The following is a 20,073-nucleotide window of genomic DNA, read 5'->3' as shown; positions in this document are numbered from 1 at the left end:
GAGATCATAAGTAGGCAGAGAGGCAGAGAGAGAGAAGGGGGAGCAGGCTTCCTGCTAAGCAGAGAGCTCGATGCGGGGCTCTACCCCAGGACCCTGAGATCATGACCTGAGCTGAAGGCAGAGGCTTAACCCACTGAGCCACTCAGGTGCCCCTATATTGTTAGTTTCGGTAGGAACATATGCATCATGAAAAATCACAGTAGGTTTTTTTTCATCAGACTGGTGGAAGCTCTCAAGCTCCAGGAACAACTTAAAGTTCCTGTGAAGTCCTTATCCAAGGGTGTAAAGAGGAAGGTAGGAAGGGGGCTCGGGGTTACCCTGTGCACCCCGCAGATTAGTGCCAGACGTGCTCTTCCTCTCGTTCCAGCTGTGCTTCACTCTGAGCATCCTGGGAGACTCGTCAGTGGTGATTCTGGATGAGCCGTCCACGGGGATGGACCCTGATGGGCAGCAGCAAATGTGGCCAGGGGTGTCATAGTAAGTGTAGCGTTAGTAGTATGAGTCTGGAGTTTATATATATATATAATGTGTCTGTGTGTGTAAATTTATATATATATATTTACATTTGCTCCATTTATCTTCGAGGTTCACATCCTCTATTATTTAATTCAATGAAACTCAGTATAGTGCTCAAAATTCCCCAAGGAAGGAAAAAAAATAGGCATTTTAAGAATCTAATAGAATCTTGCCTGTATTTGCTTGGATTTTCTTTTTCTTACTACTCTTCCCTGCCTCATTCTTCTTTTATTCTTCAGTTACTGACGATCCTACAATCTGGTGCTTCTCTGCACTCCAACTTTTTAAACAAACATTACTTACTCACTATTTTCCAGTCTTCAGCTTCTCATTCTACAAAGCCAATTAATGTGGTAATAGAATTACATAATGCAGTACAGTTTTTTTTCTTTCTCTCTAGAACAGATTTTTTTTCTTGTAACTGAATACAAAATTTTCTATTATTCTTCATACTTTTTTCCGTTCACCTATTTTCCCAAAATATTGTCTAAATGCAAACAATCTTTTACTTTACCTTGAGGCAGGCAATTCAGACCATTGTTAAAAACGCAGAGAGGGGCGCCCTCCTGAGCACCCGCTCCATGGCAGAGGCTGAGGCTGTCTGTGACTATGTGCCTATTATAGTGTCCAGAAGGCTGAGGTGGGTGCCCTTCCATGCCCACACTTGGGCGCCAAGTTCTTGCAGTTCACTATGTCCAGCTGGTGCTCTTCAGCTCCTTGATCTATGATCAAACACCTTCTTCTGCCTTTACCATTGAGGAAGAAATTAAAGGACCAGTGTTCTTTTCTTTCAACTCTTTTTTCTCTTCCTTGGATTAGGTGTATTGGTTCCATTCAACATCTGAAAACCAAATTTGTTAAAGATTATCTTCTAGGAATAAAAATGAAGGACCCCACTCAGATGGAGCCTCTCCACACAGAGATTCTGAAGCTTTTTCCACAGGCTGCTTGGCAGGAAAGGTAAAGGACATTTTTGGCATGGGTGTCAAGTGTACAGGTTTTCTAGCACACTCAGTTTAGACTTGGGTGAATCTGGACAGGAAGAGAAAGGCTGAACTGACTTCTTTATTACAAAACAAGTTGTTTGGAGGTCACTTGGATGCATAGAAAAAGTCACTGAAAGGTTATGCTCAGTGAGTGCTTCATACTCCGAAAAGGTGAATGGTGTGTGCGTGTGCCCATGTGTCTGTGTGTGTAAATGACGGAATCATTCAGAAATTAGGAACAAAGTATAAACAAAACCAGGAATTTAATATTTTTTAATAGACAACGAAAATTATGCATCCACTTACATTTTGTTGAATGAAAAATTGCATCGAGAACTCCAATAACACACACTTAATATGCTCGAAAAAGATTGACTTTATCCTAAATTAATTGATTATTGGTCATTTAATCCCCTCTATGATTCTTTCAAATTTGTGTATGATTCACAATCAGTTACAAGCAAGAATAATGAAACCCATGTGAAGAGCAAAATGAAGTGGAATTGAATTTAAAGAAGTACGCGGGGGCACCTGTGGGGCTCAGTCAGTTAACCTCAGACTCTTGGTTTCAGCTCAGGTCATGATCATAGGGTCGTGAGATGGAGCCCCATGTCAGACTCTGCTCAGCACAGAGTCTGCTTGGGATTCTTTTTCTCCCTTTCCCTCTGCCCTTACCCCCTGCTCACACATTCTCTCTCTCTAAATAAATAAAATATTAAAAAATAATAATTCTTGAATACGTATTACATGCTGAAGACCATGTATAGGGTAGTCAATAAATAGAGAAGATTCTTTTGGTGCTTACAGCCTCTGGGGACAAGGCTATTAAGCAAATGAAGATACAAAGAAATGAGGAAATGACATTAAAGTAAGACTTTAAAACTGAGCAAATTTTGGCCACTGAAGAGTGGGGACAAGAGGCACTCTTGAGAACACAGAATATGTAAAGAACTTGAGTCAAGATGAACTTTACACATGTAGGGTGGCTCAGTTGGTTAAGCATCTACTTTGGGTTCAGATCATGACCCTGGGATCCTGGGATCGAGCCCCACCTCGGACTCCCTACTCGAGGGGGGATCTGCTTCATCTTCTCCCTCTGCCTTCCATCCCCCACCCCCACTTGCACTCTCAATCTTAAAAAAACATATTTTTTTGGCTATTAATTTCTCCCCAATGTTATAACATCTGATTTTTTTTCCTTCTACCAGATATTCCTCCATGATAGCATATAAATTACCAGTGGAAGACATTCACCCTCTGTCTCAAGCCTTTTTTTTAAAATTAGAGGCGGGTAAGTTTAGATGTACTTAGACTTTATCTATTGTGCATATTTTCACATGGAATGTATACTGTATGAATTCAAGTAGAAAAACTATATAATCAGTCAAAACTTAAAAAATCTCCACTGGGTTCATCTTATAAATTCTTTTTTTTTTTTAAGATTTTATTTATTTATTTGACAGACAGAGAACACAAGTAGGCAGAGAGGCAGACAGAGAGAGAGGGGGAAGCAGGCTCTCTGCCGAGCAGAGAGCCCGATGCGGGGCTCGGTCCCAGGACCCTGAGACCATGACCTGGGCCGAAGGCAGAGGCTTTAACCCACTGAGCCACCCAGGCGCCCCCATCTTATAAATTCTATAGGGATTGTAGTACTGGCTCTACACTGAGGTTTACTCCACCTTATTTTTCCTCTGCTATAAAGGAGACAAGAATATTCTGTCCTGGTTCCACTGAATGGTATTAGAAGATAATTATCAACATGTCGTCCCAAAGAATACTGAATTGAGCTTCTTGCATCTTCATATTTATCATAGTCAGAGGAGTGAAGAGTAAGAATGTGGAAACAATGACTGGAGGCCTAGATAGAAGGCCAGAGAAGGAAGGTACAGGGCTGATATGTGACAAGTTAGGATTGGGGGGGGATGAGGTTGGAGTTGAACTCATTCTAGAGACACTGACTAGAGGTCACCCTGGATATTTATGAGGCCTTGATGCATAGAAATGGGACCCACATACAGGGTACTTACTTGTTCATAGATTTATAAACATAGAAACCCAACAATACTCAACAGCTGATTTCGAGTCCTAACAATACATACATATGTAAGTAATCAAAAGGGGACGTACTGAAATAGGCCACAAGAAGCTCTTTGGAGTGTACTGGTGGTGTGTACATTCCTGCATTGCTCTCTTTTTGTTTGGCCATATCCACATCTTTCTTTATCCTTCCAAAAATTGTAATGACTTGGCCTATATCTTAAAAAAATCTCATGGATTTGAAGTTGCTGCCTATATTGCACACTTTGAAAGCACTTTTGGTGGAAAACATGTAAGCCATTGATGTTAGTCCCTTTCAATGCAGTGAAATAGACCTTTGACATGGAAGAATACAGCCTCTCTCAGGCCACCTTGGAACAGGTGAGTTTTCTCTTCTTTAAACCAGTGGGCATCAACCAAGGAACCTTTATGTAAATCTCTGTGCACATCCATCTTTCAGAAATGCCCTGACATCTTTGTTTAGTTATTTATTTTCTCCCTACTTAGGTGTTCTTAGAACTCTCTAAATAACAGGAAATTTTGATGATGAAGTTGATACAGCATATAGATGGAAACTCCTCCCACAGGAAGAGCCTTAAAACCCTGAATCTCCTAACATCAGACTTTAGGTCCTACTACATTATTAGTCTCCAGAATTCTAGAACAGTCTTCCGTATTACCACAGGTAACAGACACACTCAGTAGTTCCAACATTCAATAATGATTAAGATTTTAAATGGTTTTTTAGACTTTAGAATGGAGGGGAGAGGCAAAGATAGGGAAAAGTAGTGAACATTAACATAATCAGGCATTATACTAATTGCTAATAAGGCCTATTTTGTGCTCAGTATTAATTTAAAAATCACATAATGTTAGTCCAGTTTTTAAAATTATTTTCAATATAGCTGAATGCTGAGCACATTTTCCAAACAGAGCATTGAAGGGGAGGCCTGGATGGCTCAGTTGATTAAACATCCAACTCTTGGTTTTGACTCAGGTTGTGATCTCAGGGTTCTCAGATCCACAGATCAAGCTCTGTGTTGGGCTCCGAGCTCAGTGGGGAGTCTGCTTAAGATTCTCTCTCTCCCTCTCCCCACTGCCACTCTTTCTCTCTCAAAAAAGAAATAACCAAAATATTGTAGGATTTTTTTTAACCTGAACTTTAAATATATCAGCTATTTTTAAAATTTTATTCACTTAAATACCAATTTAAGATAACATTGACCATAAGATCTAAGAAATGGGTGGGTGAAATTATACATATAACCTTTAAATACGGTTATATTTTCTGATTATAAGTATATGCTCATTTAAAGATATATAGAAATTATGTGGATGAAGATAATAGTAATCTATAGTAAAACACCAGATTACACCATTTGGCCTACCTATAATCAATGGTTTTTTTTTATGAGTACTTTCTCCAAGTCGACATGAGTGGGCATGGTAATTTGCTGTATTTTTCCACTTCATGGTTCATGAGTATCTTGCATATCATCATAACACCTTTGGGTTATGGGATACCTACATTGGATTCCTTTGATGTGTTATCATGGTTTTTACTATTATCTGACATTTTTAGCTATATGCTTGTTTATCTCCTATGAATAGAGCTGTGATGAACTTCTCTTCAGTCTTCTTTTGTTATAGTCTTAGGGTAAATAGTTCTGACATCAATGGATGGCTCTCTGCTCTCTAAGATCTAGGTAACTTTGTTCTCTGACCAGTAGAAAAATTCAGCACCCATACTAAGCTTCTGAACCCCACACAGGACCTTTAATGTCATACTCGTCCTTGATTCTGACTTTCCTCGTCTACTTGAACTCTTATTATGTGGTTGTGGTTTGTGTCAGTTCCTTTTCTGTCACCTTGGCATTGACTTAAGGTAGAATTTGTCCCCTTAGCTTGATTCCTGCAAAAGACATTCCACAGGTAATTGGCAAAAAAAAAAAAAAAAAAGTATATCCTCCTAACTTACAGGAATTTGATGTTTCTTTAAAATTTTATGATAAAAGTTTTTGTTTTATTTGTAATGTTCAAATTTTCTTAAAAAGGAAATTCCATTCACTCAATTACATAATTAAAACCAACAAAGAAATGTATTTGTGGTTTTGGTAGATGACTCATTTTCTGTCCTTAGATTACCATACTTATTCCAGTGGTTCTCACTCACTTCTGTCCCCCCACAGAGCAGACAGATGACATTATTTGGAGTTGTTTATGGTTATCTCAACAGAAGATTGCTACTGCCACCCAGGAGGCAGGGGCTAAAGATACTGCTAAACATCCTAAAACCCACAGGACAGTCCTCCACAAAAAAATGATAATTCATCTCAAAATGTAAGTAGTGCCCATATTGAGACACTCTGATTTTGGTTAACCATGTGAGCTCATCCTCTATGCTTTGATGACTCGCCATCCAGCATTTGAGACTATCTCATATCCCTATGTCGTCTGTGATCTTCCAGGGACTCTTTTTTGTATGAGTCTTTTCTTCCAGGTCTAATAGCTCAACTAGAAAAAGTGTCTCAACGAGGGCTTCCTTCATATTTATGATGGATGATTACAACTGGTCAAAAAGAGACGCTTGGTTAAAAAAAAAAACAAAACACCATTCATTTTCTACCAATGTCCTTACTCCTGTTGAAGAGTGATTTACTTTGGCTGAAAAAGACACAGCAAGGTTCTGTGATGTTTTCTGATACAACTGTTTGGCAGTGGGTCCTGCCAGTTACCGCATAAAAGTTCTTCCTCTAACAGCTTCCTTCAGCTGCTTTGAGTAGGCATTCTGGACTTTAACTTGGTGGATTTCCTGCTTCTACAAATTAAAATCATTTAACTGTGCTCAATTACATTTCTATGCTCTTAAAATTGTTGCTTGGTAGCTGTCGCTCATAATCTTATCTTCCTTGGCTACATGGTATGACTACCAAGAAAAGAGTTTGGGAATAAGTAGAACACTCTCAGTGCTTTCTAACCATGTCTTATTTTTTTTTAAGGTTTTATTTATTTATTTAGCAGAGAGAGAGACAGACAGAGATCACAAGTAGGCAGAGAGGCAGTCAGAGAGAGAGGGGGAAGCAGGCTCCCCGCTGAGCAGAGAGCCCCATGCGGGGCTCGATCCCAGGACTCTGAGATCACGACCTGAGCCGAAGGCAGAGGCTTAACCACTGAGCCACCCAGGCACCCCTAACCATGTCTTAATTAATTACAAAAGTCCACATTCTTGGTGATTTCATATCTCACAAATCCCAGTTCCTGGTAGTGATTCCTGTGTTCCTTGGGTTGTCACGTACATTAATCCAGGTAATGTAGGGCTTGTGGTAATCCCAGACATATCGAATTAGGACAGTTCTGAAAGAGACAGTTTGAAGGTTATTGTGGATTCAAGACAGCCACAAGGATCTTTCATAAGTGGAGACTGTGAAATTTCAGCTGATATTTCGACCCATGATACAGACGCAGCTTCTTGTTCTGCTGTGGCTATCATGCAATACAGTCTTCTTCAGCCAGTTAACCGGCTACAGCACTCACTGTTGACACATATTTTCTCAACCCACTTCTTCTGCTTACTCAAAGTTTTTGTTTACTTCTTTAAACTTATTAAAGTTTAAACTTTAAATCTTTAACTTATCCCATGGCCTCCCTTGTCTCTTCTGCCTCAGGGCCTTTCTCTGTGCATTTTTTTAAACTTCATCTCTACGGCTTGCTTCAGTTTCTGGAGAAGCTTGTGACTGGCTTTGTCTATGTTTGAGCTGAGATTTTTATGACCAACAGCACAAAGGCTCAATGTGCTATGGTCTTGCACCAGTGATACAAATTATGATCAGCTTTACATTAAGAACAGCCCAGGCCCTCATCCCTCAGGAAGGCAGTTTCTAAGAAGCAGCAAGAAGTTGGTAAGCACCATGCTTGTTACATTAAAAAACAAACAAACAAACAAACAAAAACCACAACAAAAACCGGTATATACAGTATATAGAGTTTAACCCAGATATAGAATTCATGTCTTTTAACATAGATCCTTCTCCCATTGAAAATGCCTTGCAAGATCTAGCAGGATTACTCTGGGTTAGGTTTTAAAAATACCAGTGGTTGTAAGTGGTTGTAAGTGTGCAGAACTGTTCAATGTCTCAGTTCATCCGAGCTTTTAAATATATTTTAAATAAAATATATGTATAACATAAAATTTACTTGAAATAATCTAGATACAAATGTTGCATGAACATGAATGCTCATAAGAAATATGTCAGGGGTGGGAGGTTGGGGCAACCTGAGGGTTTTGAAGGGTCAGGGGTGGGAGGTTGGGGGAACAGGTGGTGGGTAATGGGGAGGGCACGTTTTGCATGGAGCACTGGGTGTTGTGCAAAAAGAATGAATACTGTTACACTGAAAAAATAAATAAAATGAAAAAAAAAAAAAAAGAAATATGTAGAGTAAGCAAATTCATGGAGATAAAAAGTAGATTAGAGGTTACCAGGAGCTAAGGGATGGGAGAATGAGGGTTATTGCATAATGAAGAATTCCTGTGTAGAGGGGTGCCTAGGTGGCTCAGTCAGTTAAGAATCTGCCTTTGGCTCAGATCATAATCCCAGGGTCCTGGGATAGAGTCCTGTATTGGGCTCCTTGCTTAGCAGAGAGCCTGCTTCTCCGTCTTCCTGCTGCTCTCCCTGCTTGTGCTCGCTCTCTCTCTCTCTCTCTGGCAAATAAAATCTTAAAAAAAAAAAAATTCCTGCGTAGGGTAATGGAAAAGTTTTGGAGTGAGAATGATTGTACAGTATTGTGAATGCAATTAATGTTACTGAATTGTACATTTAAAAATGCTTTAAAAAGACAAACTCAGTCCATTTAGTTTTTAAAAGTATAATTTAAAATAATTTGACATAGTACATGTTATTTGTAAGAAAATTATATAATTTACAGTTCTAGAATATAAAATATTTTTTGCTTCATTAATACATTTTTCTACCATACAGGCATATACACAACACAGGTAATATTATATCTACTGTTTTTGTATTTGTCTTATTTAATAACATACTATGAACATCATACTTTCCCAGTTTATCATAGATCTACATAGTTTTTATAACCTATGTATCATTTTAATGTTTGAATATATAAAAAAGATTATGGCTGAAAAATCAACTGAAAGATACATAAATTGTTTCTAAATTTCCCTGTTGTAAAAAATGCTCCCACTAAAAATGTGGTATGTAGATCTTTGGCAATTATCTACCTAATCACTGGAATATATTCCTAGAACACACAGGCCCAAGGTTCTCTATGTGCCTAAGCTTCCAACAGAAGTCTCACTGAGGAGTTCCATCTGTACATTTCAGCCATTTCCTCGATTTTTTCCCTGGTGGCTCCTCAGAAGCAGAAATTTCCTAAGAAAGGAAGGAATTATAGACAGCAATAATGACAAAGTGAATACCATTTCCATAATCCCCTCACTCTTATCTGCTGAAATGAAAATAAAAACAAAGCAAAAACAAGATGGTAGATGTAGAATTAGGAAAGGTCCCAGACTCTAATTATAACCCTCAAATAACTGTGTTGGCAATTCAAACAACTATTTACTAAACTAAAGGAAGATGCCAGCAGCCAGCATACCTCTCTCCCATCTGTGAGCAATGTGGAACCAGCCACAAGTGAAGCAGACTCTGAAAGTTCCTGTTTCCTTCTCCCTCCTCAGCTGGGGAGGTCCTGAAGGCATGATCAAGCTAAAGAAAAGCCTTTCCCTTCCCCCACACAGAACCAGCTTGAGGATCCTGTAGAGTGGAAAAAAAAAAAAGTTAGGAAACCTTCAGATACTCAGCTAAATCTCTCCCCAGGCCATAGCAGGAACGTAAGTGAAGAGGGCCTTTGTTTCTGAGTGATCTTCCATTTACTCGTTTTATAGAGAGAAAGGGAGGGGAACGAACCCCCACCCCACATACACATCCCAAAAAAAGGGAAGAAAAGGGGGGGAGTGTGGGAGAAAAAAAAAATAGAAATTTTGTTTTTTGGGTTTTGTTTAAATAATGTGGTTTTAGAATATAGGTTAGGTTCCTTGGGGTGAGGTCCAGAGCCCATGGCCAAGGAAGAATTCTTGAGACATCTTTGATGCAAAATGGTGGTCTTATTAAAGCACAGGGACGGGACCTGTGGGCAGAAAGAGCTGTTGCACAGGGGTTGTGAGGAGTGGCTGATTATATACTTGGGAACTGGGGGAGGTAAGGAAAAGGGAGGTTTTTCAGAAGGAATTTCATTTGTTAAAGAGGACCTGTAAGACAGAGGAAGCCTTGCCATTGTCAAGTTAAGGTTGTTTTGACCTCTGCCAAGGTATTAACATTAAGGCATTAATGATGAAGTTCTAGAATATAGGTGAGGTTCGGTGGGGTGAGGTCCGGAGCCGATGACCAAGAAAGAATTCTTGAGACATCTTTGGTGCAAAATGGTGGTTTATTAAAGCACGGAGACAGGACCTGGGGGCAGAAAGAGCTGCTGCCCCGCTATCCTGAGGAGTGGGTGATTATATACACAGGAGTTGGGTAGGTGAGGACAAAAGGGGTTTTCAGAAGGGCTATCAGGGTAAAGAAGACTGTCAGGATATTGAAGGCCAAGGCCGTTTCTCCCTCTATTGGGGCACTAACACGAAGACAATTGGGAGTTTCCTGGTGGAATGTCGTATTCCTTCTATCAAGGAAATTTAACTTTATTTAACTTTATTTACATTTCCTTCTGCCCGCAGCCTCCTTCAGTTTTATGGAGGGCAGGGCAACACTAGGGCTTGAGGAACTGAGTTATTTGTCTCTGGAAATTGGGCTATTGAAAAGAAAGCTTCTTTGTTGTAAATCTCTAGGACATTTGTAAACCAAGGGAGACCCCCTCTTGCAGGATTGTGATCTCTGCAAGTTAACTATTTGTTTTTCTTTTAGGGCAGCCAGGGGTGCCTGAGGAATGTCACACTTATTACTGAGGGGAGCGGGTGGAGAGGGGGTACAAGGTGCCAGCTTTTGCTTTGTCCTCAGCCAGCCTTCTGCTCCCTCATCATTAAGACGGTTGGGAGCTCCCTGGAAAATGTCACACATATCCTACCCGAGACTTGGGGTTGGTTAGGTTGCAGGGTGTCAGCTTGTACTTTGTCCTCAGCCAGCTTCTGCTCCCTCATCAAAAGGAATATTAAAGAAATGCCATTTATAACTCCTGATGGGTTCAGCAGTACCCTAATATGATGAAATCTCTCTCAACCTATTGTTAAATTAATGATGTCATGAAAGAAATCAACAAGGCAATTATTAGTAAACATAACATCCTATATCAGCCAAAAATCCATGAGTTCTGTGGCCAGAATTCTAGCACAGATTCATTGATGAAGAAACAAAAAATACCAAAGGTTATTATTATATAGTGGAAACTGACATAAACGAGTCCACAGCTTTGAAAGTTGAGTTGAGGTTCTCTGTGATACTGAATATTCTACAACATTGCCAGAGGCTACCAGAGATCGGAGGGGGAGGCTTTGCCCATTATGTTATAACCTAAGGCCCTTGGGGGGTTTTGAATGGGCCAACAGTAGGGTTTAGGTTGAGCGGTTATTCCTACAATTTCTTTACATAATCTCTTTAGCTTTTAATTTTCTTTTTCTTGTTTCTTCTAAAAATGAAACATTTTGTAATAAAAATGTATATATTTAAAATTTTACTTTATTTTAGCAAATATTTAAAGACCTACCATATAGTTCTCTGTGCTAGGTACATAATGCAACTAAAAAACATTCATATCTAGTTTTTGTGTTTAGTAGACCATGCTGCAGACCCCCTATGGTATCCACAGTTGTAGTACTGAAAGGTCAAGAAAATAAGGTCAAGGCTACCGAGGCCTTTTGAAATTAAAGGTCATGAGTGTCTAAATTCCATCAATGGCATTTTAGTCTACAGGCAGACTTCCTAGAAGTTGGAATTGGAGACAGTTTACTCATCTGATTTTTCTACTTTCCCATCTGACATTCGCATAGAATTTATGTGCAATGCTTTCAGTATAAACCAGTTTGTACTAAAAGTGTCTTGAGATGGAAAAAATAACATGTGTGAGCAGGTTGCTAGTGGCAGTGGGCATGGAAAATCAGTGCTTGGATTATAAAAATTTAGCCATGTTTCTTCTCTGCACGTGGGAACACTGGTCTATGTCTGCACCATTTTCTTGGCAGTTTTATCCCTATAACAGAGAAAAAAAAAAGGTGTCTGAGTTGGCCCTGTGGCCTGGTTAACACTGTCACTGTGTTGGATCCCCAATGTTGGGTCCCCCAATAATGGGTCTGTGATTAAAGGAGCGAGACTGATACAAAGCAAAGGTCAAGCAAAGCTTTATTTCTTGCCAAGCATCAAGAATCAAACCAACCATCAAACAGACTGGTTGGGGCTGCCCTCTTACAGAGAGGGCGACTTCTCTCTGTTTCCCAGACTAGCTTTTAAGGGCAAAGGCCATGTGGTTGGGCCTGGCCACGCACAGGTGGCCAATGAAATTGTAACACACAGAGAAAGCTGCACAGTCATGCTAGGTGACCCATTGAATTACAATTTACCCTAGTAGACATTTGAACCAGCCTATCACCTTGGTCAGAATTGGCGCCCAAAAGGTGCCCAAAGGGCGGGGCCCATCCTCGTTGGTAACTAGAGAGACAGGATGCGCCCCCCCCACCATTGAATACCTTCACCTGGTCTGACCCACCCTTGTGTTTGGACTTCGTTACCTGGGACTGGTTTCCGGACTTGTTTTTAAGTAAGTTCCCCTGGTGGGGGGAGGGGGGCCAGAGTCAATTTAAGTTTTACAACAAAATGGCAGTTCAACCGGGGTGGGGCCGCTCTGACTGAATAGGCCCTTACAACTGAGATAATAATCCAGTACATTAGGGACACTGCAAACTAAGGTAACGTTGACCTAATCAGTTGCCCCGAGAGTCCACCAACAACCAGCTGCCATGCTGCACATTCGAGACCCCTATGTCATGTGCCTTTAAGGAAAAAGATCATCAGCCAGATGAGGAGAATCCGACTACCAAAAGACTGACCCTTACTCAGTAAGATAGTCAGCAAACTTTCCTAAAGAAAGAAACACAGCTAATTTCAGAAACAGGGAAGGCCTTAAAATGCTTTTTTAGAATTTCGTTTCAGTCACATTTAGGATGGCTTCCTAAGGACAGCTTTATCTCTTTTTTTGGAAGCTCCCAGAGTGGGCTGCTAGTAGCTGAACCTACATCATGCGACTCCAGACTAGCAATTACGACAGACAAGACGGGAACAGTACCAGAACCAGGCAGGGATCATTTGAGATCCGTCCCAGAGGTCTGAGCAAGAACAGAGAGGCTGGCAGCTGGCATACCTCTATACAGAGACTCATAAATTCTTGGTACTGAGGTTTTGTTCTGGAGTAATGTTGGTCTAATCCCGAGAGTGGATCCTAGTCACTCTGACCACAAAATGGGTATTTGTACATGGTCTTTGTAAAGCAGATAAGCGACCTACAGAAGCTTATAAGAGGAAAACATGCAAAAGGAGGAGAAATAGAAAGCTAGATGTACTGCCGCAGCTAAGATTCTAGGAAACTTGTAGTTCTAATATGCTGCCAAAATTCCTAAGTTTTAGTTTACTTGAAAATTTTCTTTATCTAGAAAATGATTTATGAACACATACTTTGTTTGCCTCAATAAAGCTTTGATATAGTCCTAGATAGCCAAACCTCCCCAAATCCACAACCTTTCCAGACACAGTGAATGAGCTCTCTGCCATGTACTTGAAAGTAAAATCTGGGAGCCAATGGCCCAAATAAAGTTGGCAAGAAAGAAGAGGCATCTACCATTTCCACTTAGGAGTCCACAACCTTTCAAGAGAAAAGCTGACCTTTGCCAATAGCCACTCCCATATATACACCATCAATGCCCGACCCTCTCACCCTTCATCATAATTTCCTGACAAAACCTCAATCTTGATTAAACCTGTTTTAGGAGATGAACATTGGTAGAAAATACGCATGAACAAAATAACTAGTCTCACTTCAAATGAAGGGCCACTGTCTTCTTCAAGAGGAGCCTTGGTTCTGCCTGGCAACTGCACTGCATTCCCCTTGTGCACTCACTCTGTCACCAGATTGGCTGATTCAATTGCTTAACCACATCTCTCTCCTCTTTCACTCTCAGCCGAAAACCTTGCTTCCCACCTGACTGTGAAAATGGAAGCAATTAGAAGAGTGTTTTCACGAGCTTTCACAGTCTGAGCAACCAGCCAGGTTTCAGTATACCCATATACTGTAACATTCTTCCCATTAGTGTGAATGAAAAGCATTCCTATATAAGGCCAGTATTCACACCTGTGTACATCATCCTATTGTCATCCTGTTCCTCTGTTCATGAACATACACTGTCAAATGCCTGTCCCCGTCTGCATTATCTTTCAAATTATAGCTCATAAGGATAGCTTTTTAAGTGAAATGGGAGGATTTCTAGTGACTGAGAGTTGAGAAGGACAGTAATTCCAATAACTTTGGACCCCCCCTCCACAACATACTCTGAGGAAAAACAATGGCGTAGCACTCATGCGAAAATCCCTAGCATTCTCTGATCCCATGCCAACTCTGTCTCTGTTCTTCTGTTTTCTCTTTTCTTTTCTTTTTTGTCCTGTTCTTAACTAGCAATTAAAACTCTGCAAAATCATAGACACTTCGGGGTGTCTGGGTGGCTCAGTTGGTTAATCGTTTGAATCTTGGTTGTGGCTCAGGTCATGATCTCAGAGTTTTGAGAGATCAAGCCCTGGGATGGGTGCTATGCTCAGTGCAGAGTCTGCTTAGATTCTCTCCCTCTCCCTGTGTCCTTCACCCACCCCCACTCATGTGTGTGTTCTCTGTCTCTAAAATAAATAAATAAATCTTTAAAAAAATAAATCTTTAAAAAATTGTAGATACCTCTAAGATTCCATTAGCAGAGACTGAAGAAATGTACAGGCTGGTGGGAAGTTATGCATCCTCTCCCACAAAATATTGTTTACAGTCAAATAAATAATTAGTACTGGGAACTTATTTGTCAAACACTTCTGAGACTCAACTCTTGCTATTTTTAAAACAAAAATTTTTTTAAAGATTTTATTTATTCATTTAAGAGAAATAGAGAGAGCACAGAGAGAGAATGAGAGGGAGCCATGAACTCTTCACCTAGCAAGGATCCCAGTGTATGACTCAATCCCAGGACTGGAAGATCATGACCTGAGTCAAAGGCAGATACCCAACCATCTGAGTCACCCAGGTGTCCCTAAAAATTATTTTTAATTGAAGTATATCCTTTAGTTTTCTTTTAGTCATGTTGTGTAGGAGGTAAATTCTCTCTGAGGAGATCTTTATTTCATGCACATTTAACTGAGTGTAGAATTTAAAGTTGACTATTTTTGGGTGCCTGGGTAGCTCAGTGGGTTAAAACCTCTGCCTTCGGCTCAGGTCATGATCCCAGGGTCCTGGGATCGAGCCCCACATTGGGCTCTCTGCTCGGCAGGGAGCCTGCTTCCCCCTCTCTCTTTGCCTGCCTCTCTGCCTCCTTGTGATCTCTGTCTGTCAAATAAATTAAAAAATAAAAAAATAAAATCTTTAAAGTTGACTATTTTGTCTCAGCACTTTGACATTATTTGATTATTTATGACATCATTTGGCTGACTGTTGAACCTTAGTTTATAGCTCATATTTTCTGTTTTATTGTTTTTTTAGTATTTTCCTCTCTCCACTCCCCTTGTTCATGTTTTGAAAACACCACAAAAAAGTTAGTTGTTGGAATTTTTTTCTTTTCTTCTTCTTCTTCTTCTTCTTCTTCTTCTTCCTCTTCTTCTTCTTCTTCTTCTTCTTCTTCTTCTTCTTCTTCTTCTTCTTCTTCTTCTTCTTCTTCTTCTTCTTTTAAATCTGAGTGCTCATATCTTCAATTCTGGAAAATTTTCATACAAGTTGTTTTTGAAAATTCCTCTTATTTATTCCCTTTATTTTCCTTATTATAAAATGCCTACTGGATATGTGCTAGAAACATCATTCTGTCTTTCATGTCTTTTAATTTGTCTTTAATATTTTTCTATCCTGTTCTGTCTTTACACTAAATCTTATATAATTTCTTCAGTTATGTTTCTGGTTTATTGATTTTCTCCTCAGCTGTGCCTAATCTGCTACAAAACTTATCCATTAAATTCTTAATCTTAACTATTTTTAGTCCCTTTAAATATCTGTAAGTTCTAACGAGTTATTTCCCTATTAGTCTTCCTTGTCATTGCTTCCTGTTTTATTATTTATTATTCCTATGTAATTTATATCACTTCTTTAGTACTAATAGTCTCATTTTGTTCACCCATTGATTCTCTTTCATGATGGACATTTTTTTAAAAAGATTTTATTTATTTGAGAGAGTGAGAGCACAAGAGAGCACAAGTAGGGGGAAGGGAAGAGGGAGAAGCTGACTCCCAACTGAGCAGGGAGACCAACAGGGGCCTCAATCCCAGGACCCTGGGATCAGCACTTTTCTTTGTGAGTTTAGCTGCTGGAAGGAATATTTCTTTAACTCTGTTGCCTTGTGCCCTGAATCCTGGACATTATCTCTGTAGAATTGTTTTCATCTTCTCTTTGGGCCTCCAGATTAATAGTAATAGTAAGAGGGGCTCCAGATTAATAGTAATAGTAAGAGGAGGAGGAGGAAAAGGGGAAGGAGGAGGAAAAATAGGAGGAGTAAGGATTATCAGCAGCAAGTTACATTTTTTGAGTTTTGATGATTTTCCAGGCATTGTTTTATGAACTTTACTTATATTAATGGATTTAATCTCACAGTAACCATACATACACACATACACAGTTATAATCTCCATTTTAAGGTGGGGGGTGTTAAATAGATTGTGCAAAGTCACACAACTGGTACATGGCAGAGCTAGAATTCAAACCCAAGTTTGGCTCCAGATTGCAACTAATTGCTATGATATTTGCTGTGTTTCTAGATGTGTTACTATGCAGGGAGAAGAAATTAAGATCCTTTTCCTATGTCCTATATCTGGCATGTTCAACATATGCTCATGCTTTTCATTACTATGGAGGATATATTATTTTTTAACCCAGAGATTGGGTAAAGAATATACATCCATCCATTTCCTTGGGGAAGTCAGTAGTTTTACTAGTTTCTATTCCTAGTACAGAGCAGTCCTGTCAATTTTCTGGATTCATGTAGAGATATGAAATCCAGCTTCATAATCCATCAAGTCTAGGTCATAGAGTTATTGAAACACCTCTTTGAACAGCTGGATTGCTGACATAACCATTCATAGTTCTGGCTTTAATTTCTCTTTTCATTTTTAATACCTGAGGATATTCCTTCCTTTCTCTTTATTTCTTCCATTGTTTCTTGGTTTCTTTTCTTTACCTTTTTCTTGTTTCTTTTTAAGATTTGGTTAAATAGGGGTGCATGGGTGGTTCAGTGGGTTGGGCCTCTGCCTTTGGCTGAGGTGGTGATCTCAGTGCCCTGGGATCGAGCCTCATGTCATGCTCTCTACTCAGGAGGGAGTCTGCTTCCCTCTCTCCCTCTGTCTAACGCTCTGCCTACTTGTGATCTCTCTCTGTGTGTGAAATAAATAAAAATTTAAAAAATTTAAAGAAAGGATTTGGTTAAATATTTAAACTCCCCTTTTTCCCCCCTTTTCTCTCTCTCTTTTTTCTTTTTGATATATTTTACTTACCATTTCAATGTACTTCTAGCCAGAGTTTGCAAACTTCATTTTATTATGTTACTGTTTATGGGGAAATCTTCAGGCTTAAATAAAGAAAATGACCTTCCAAGTAAAAACAAGTCAGAGTAAATAAGTCAAGAAAGAGGAACAAAAGGCATATATAAGAAACAATGATAAGAAGTAAAACTAATAAAATATCTAAATAATTATTGATATTGCAGTTGTGCATTTTAATGCAATTGTAAACAAATTGAAAATTCCTAAAATAGATTTCTCAAATAAAGTACATAGGATCTAAAACAACAACAAAATTAACAAAAATCTAAACTATATTCCAGGTAATTTAAAAGGAACAAAATTTTTATTTAGATCATTGACCTATTATTGATACAAAATTTTAACAGTGTTTTTGACCTCCCCCTTCCCCCCACCATGAGACCTTTAGGACATCTTTATTACCTTTGTTTTTGCCAATTTTTCATGTAAAAGACATGTAACAGTTCACTGTTGACTCTTTTTAAAAATAGAACTAATTACCAAGGAGAGAAAGATACATATATAATACTATGGCTTAATTTTTTAAAAAATTATCTTTTTTTTTCTTCCAGAACAACTGTCAGCTTTATGATTATTAACATCTGTGGTTTGGGAGCCATGTCAAATATTTGAGATTTCCCAATTCATGGACTTTGGCTTCCTGTTTTGCCATTTACTTTGGCAGGTCAAGAAAAGTTTGCAATTCTTTACAGAGAGAGATAGACTATGCGATGGCAGTTGAACAAATTTTATTTTTTCCCCAGTCTTCATGCATAAAAAATTGACCTGAATCTTTTTATATATTTTTTAGTCCTTGGCAGTCTTACTTTTATTTTGTTCATATGCCTTCTGAAATCCTGCATCCACTATGAGCAGAACAGAGAAAGGAATTTGTTCATAATTATTCATTTGTCCAAATTAAGTGTTTCTCTGAGGCAGACTATGGGTTGCTTGGCTTTATTAGGGAAAAAAAAAAATCAGCTTCAGCACATTCTGCCCATTCAGTACCAATTAGTCAACTACATCATTGGCAGTTGTGTTTAGGCATTAGTAGAAAAAAAAAAAAAGGCTAAAGATTTCTCATACACATTTAACTACTTTGTTTGGTTAGAGATTGTTTTTACTTGTTTATTGCTTTTTTCCCATCTTGGTCTCATCATGTCCAACAGGCTAGTTCCATTTTCCTTGTTTACCATTTTACCCCTTATCCCTGAAGTTGAAAGGCCAAGTGCACAAACACAAGGCTTTTTTTTTTTTTTTTTTATTCCCAACCAACCACTGAACCATCATTTCCCTGCAAATAATTGGCTTAGGGAAGAAAAGGCAGAAAACAAAACAAGTTCATCATGTGCAGCTTGGTCTGACTACACCCCCTTTCAGAAAGCAGCCTGGGTAAGACACCCATCTAAGGAACAAATGAAGAAGTAGCAATAAGGAAATTTTAATTGTTCCTGTACACAAAGAGAGAACTGTGCGTTGACAGTGTTTCCAGAGTACTTTCCTAATTTTTCTGACAGTAAGTAAAGCTCCGTTTTGTTGTGCTATGCCAAATATGTGGGGGACACTGCTAGAAATCAGTCTATTTTTTAGAGGTTTCCAAACACTCATATGTATTATATTCTTCAATATAAGACCTAATGATAAAGTTTTTCTCTTTATTCCCCACCAACTTTTATTGTGTAGATACAATAGCAGAATATAGGAAAATAGTAAAATTTGCTTCTGTACTAGCTGGGGAAGAACTGTCTGAATATTTTGTTACACAAATCTAAAATAATTTAATTCTGAGATTGGAAAAACTGAAAAAATTAATCTCTGTTGGCTTATTTGCAAACATTTGGGCAAAATTACATTCCATGTGATGCCTGTCTTTTTTCTTTCTTTCTTTCTTTCTTCTTACTTGGTCATTTGCTTCCTCAGTTATTTAGGTACTTCTGAATTCAGAAAATTGATATGAGTTGGGTTTTTTGGTGTCTCACAATCAAGTTTCAGCTAGTTTGAGTCTGATTCAGCTAGTTGAGACTAAAGCTGTTCAGTTTAATCTGGAAGGTAGTACTATAAGAAAACTTTTCATTGAGGATACAGCTAATGGACATAATTAATTATTCAAATGAATTTAATTAATCAGAATGTGGATTAATTTGGTTGGCTCTGGCATTTCTATTTAAATACAAAGAACAAAAAATTATTATTAATCAGATGAGATATGATTCAATTACTCTATTCATATAGCTGAATTTCTGTTATAAAAGGTACGAAAATGTGAAGAATCTTATAGGTCTTAAAATCTAATGATATCTTTTCCATTGTTGCACTCTGTATTTCTGTAAAATTGTGAGACTGGCCACTATCATCCCACCATTACCCACTCTCCCAAATAGCTTACTATGAGTAAAATTTTGCTGTCATGTAGTATTAAAATAGTATTTTAAATACATTTGTTTATTGTTCTTAAAGGTAGGGAATGTTTTCCCCCAAAATATGATCAAGATTTTTCTTTTCTTCCCCACTTCCCAAGGTTTTTCTTATTACATTTATTTGTCTAGTTTATGTTCTACCTTATTTACCTTTTCCTTGTTTTTAAATAACAGGCTAAATGCATATGAAACAGAAAAGTGTGTATCAGCAAACTCAAGCACTTCTGTACAAGAATTTTCTTCAGAAATGGAGAATGAAAAGAGAGAGCTTATTGGTATGTTTGAAAGTTTGCCTCTTTCTGCAGCTCACACCATTCTTGTATTTTACTGTCTAATGATGCTTTTATTTTATATTTTAAGTAGCAGACT

General features: G+C 38.6%; 1 protein-coding gene across 1 annotated transcript in view; it reads left to right on the top strand.

Moving 5' to 3' along the window:
- Positions 1 to 18,632: 18,632 nt before the first annotated feature.
- ABCA6 (ATP binding cassette subfamily A member 6) overlaps positions 18,633 to 20,073 on the top strand; it is a 60,066-nt gene continuing 58,625 nt past the window's right edge. Inside the window, exons 1-2 of the mRNA XM_045984737.1 lie at positions 18,633 to 18,803; positions 19,879 to 19,979. Coding sequence (XP_045840693.1) covers positions 19,884 to 19,979 — 96 coding nt within the window. The 5' untranslated portion in view covers positions 18,633 to 18,803; positions 19,879 to 19,883. The remainder of the gene's footprint in view (positions 18,804 to 19,878; positions 19,980 to 20,073) is intronic.

Source organism: Meles meles, chromosome 18 (assembly GCF_922984935.1).
Source record: "Meles meles chromosome 18, mMelMel3.1 paternal haplotype, whole genome shotgun sequence".
Lineage (NCBI taxonomy): Eukaryota > Metazoa > Chordata > Mammalia > Carnivora > Mustelidae > Meles > Meles meles.
The sequence above is the reverse complement of the archived record's forward strand: the minus strand, read 5'-3'. Positions and strand labels throughout refer to the sequence as shown.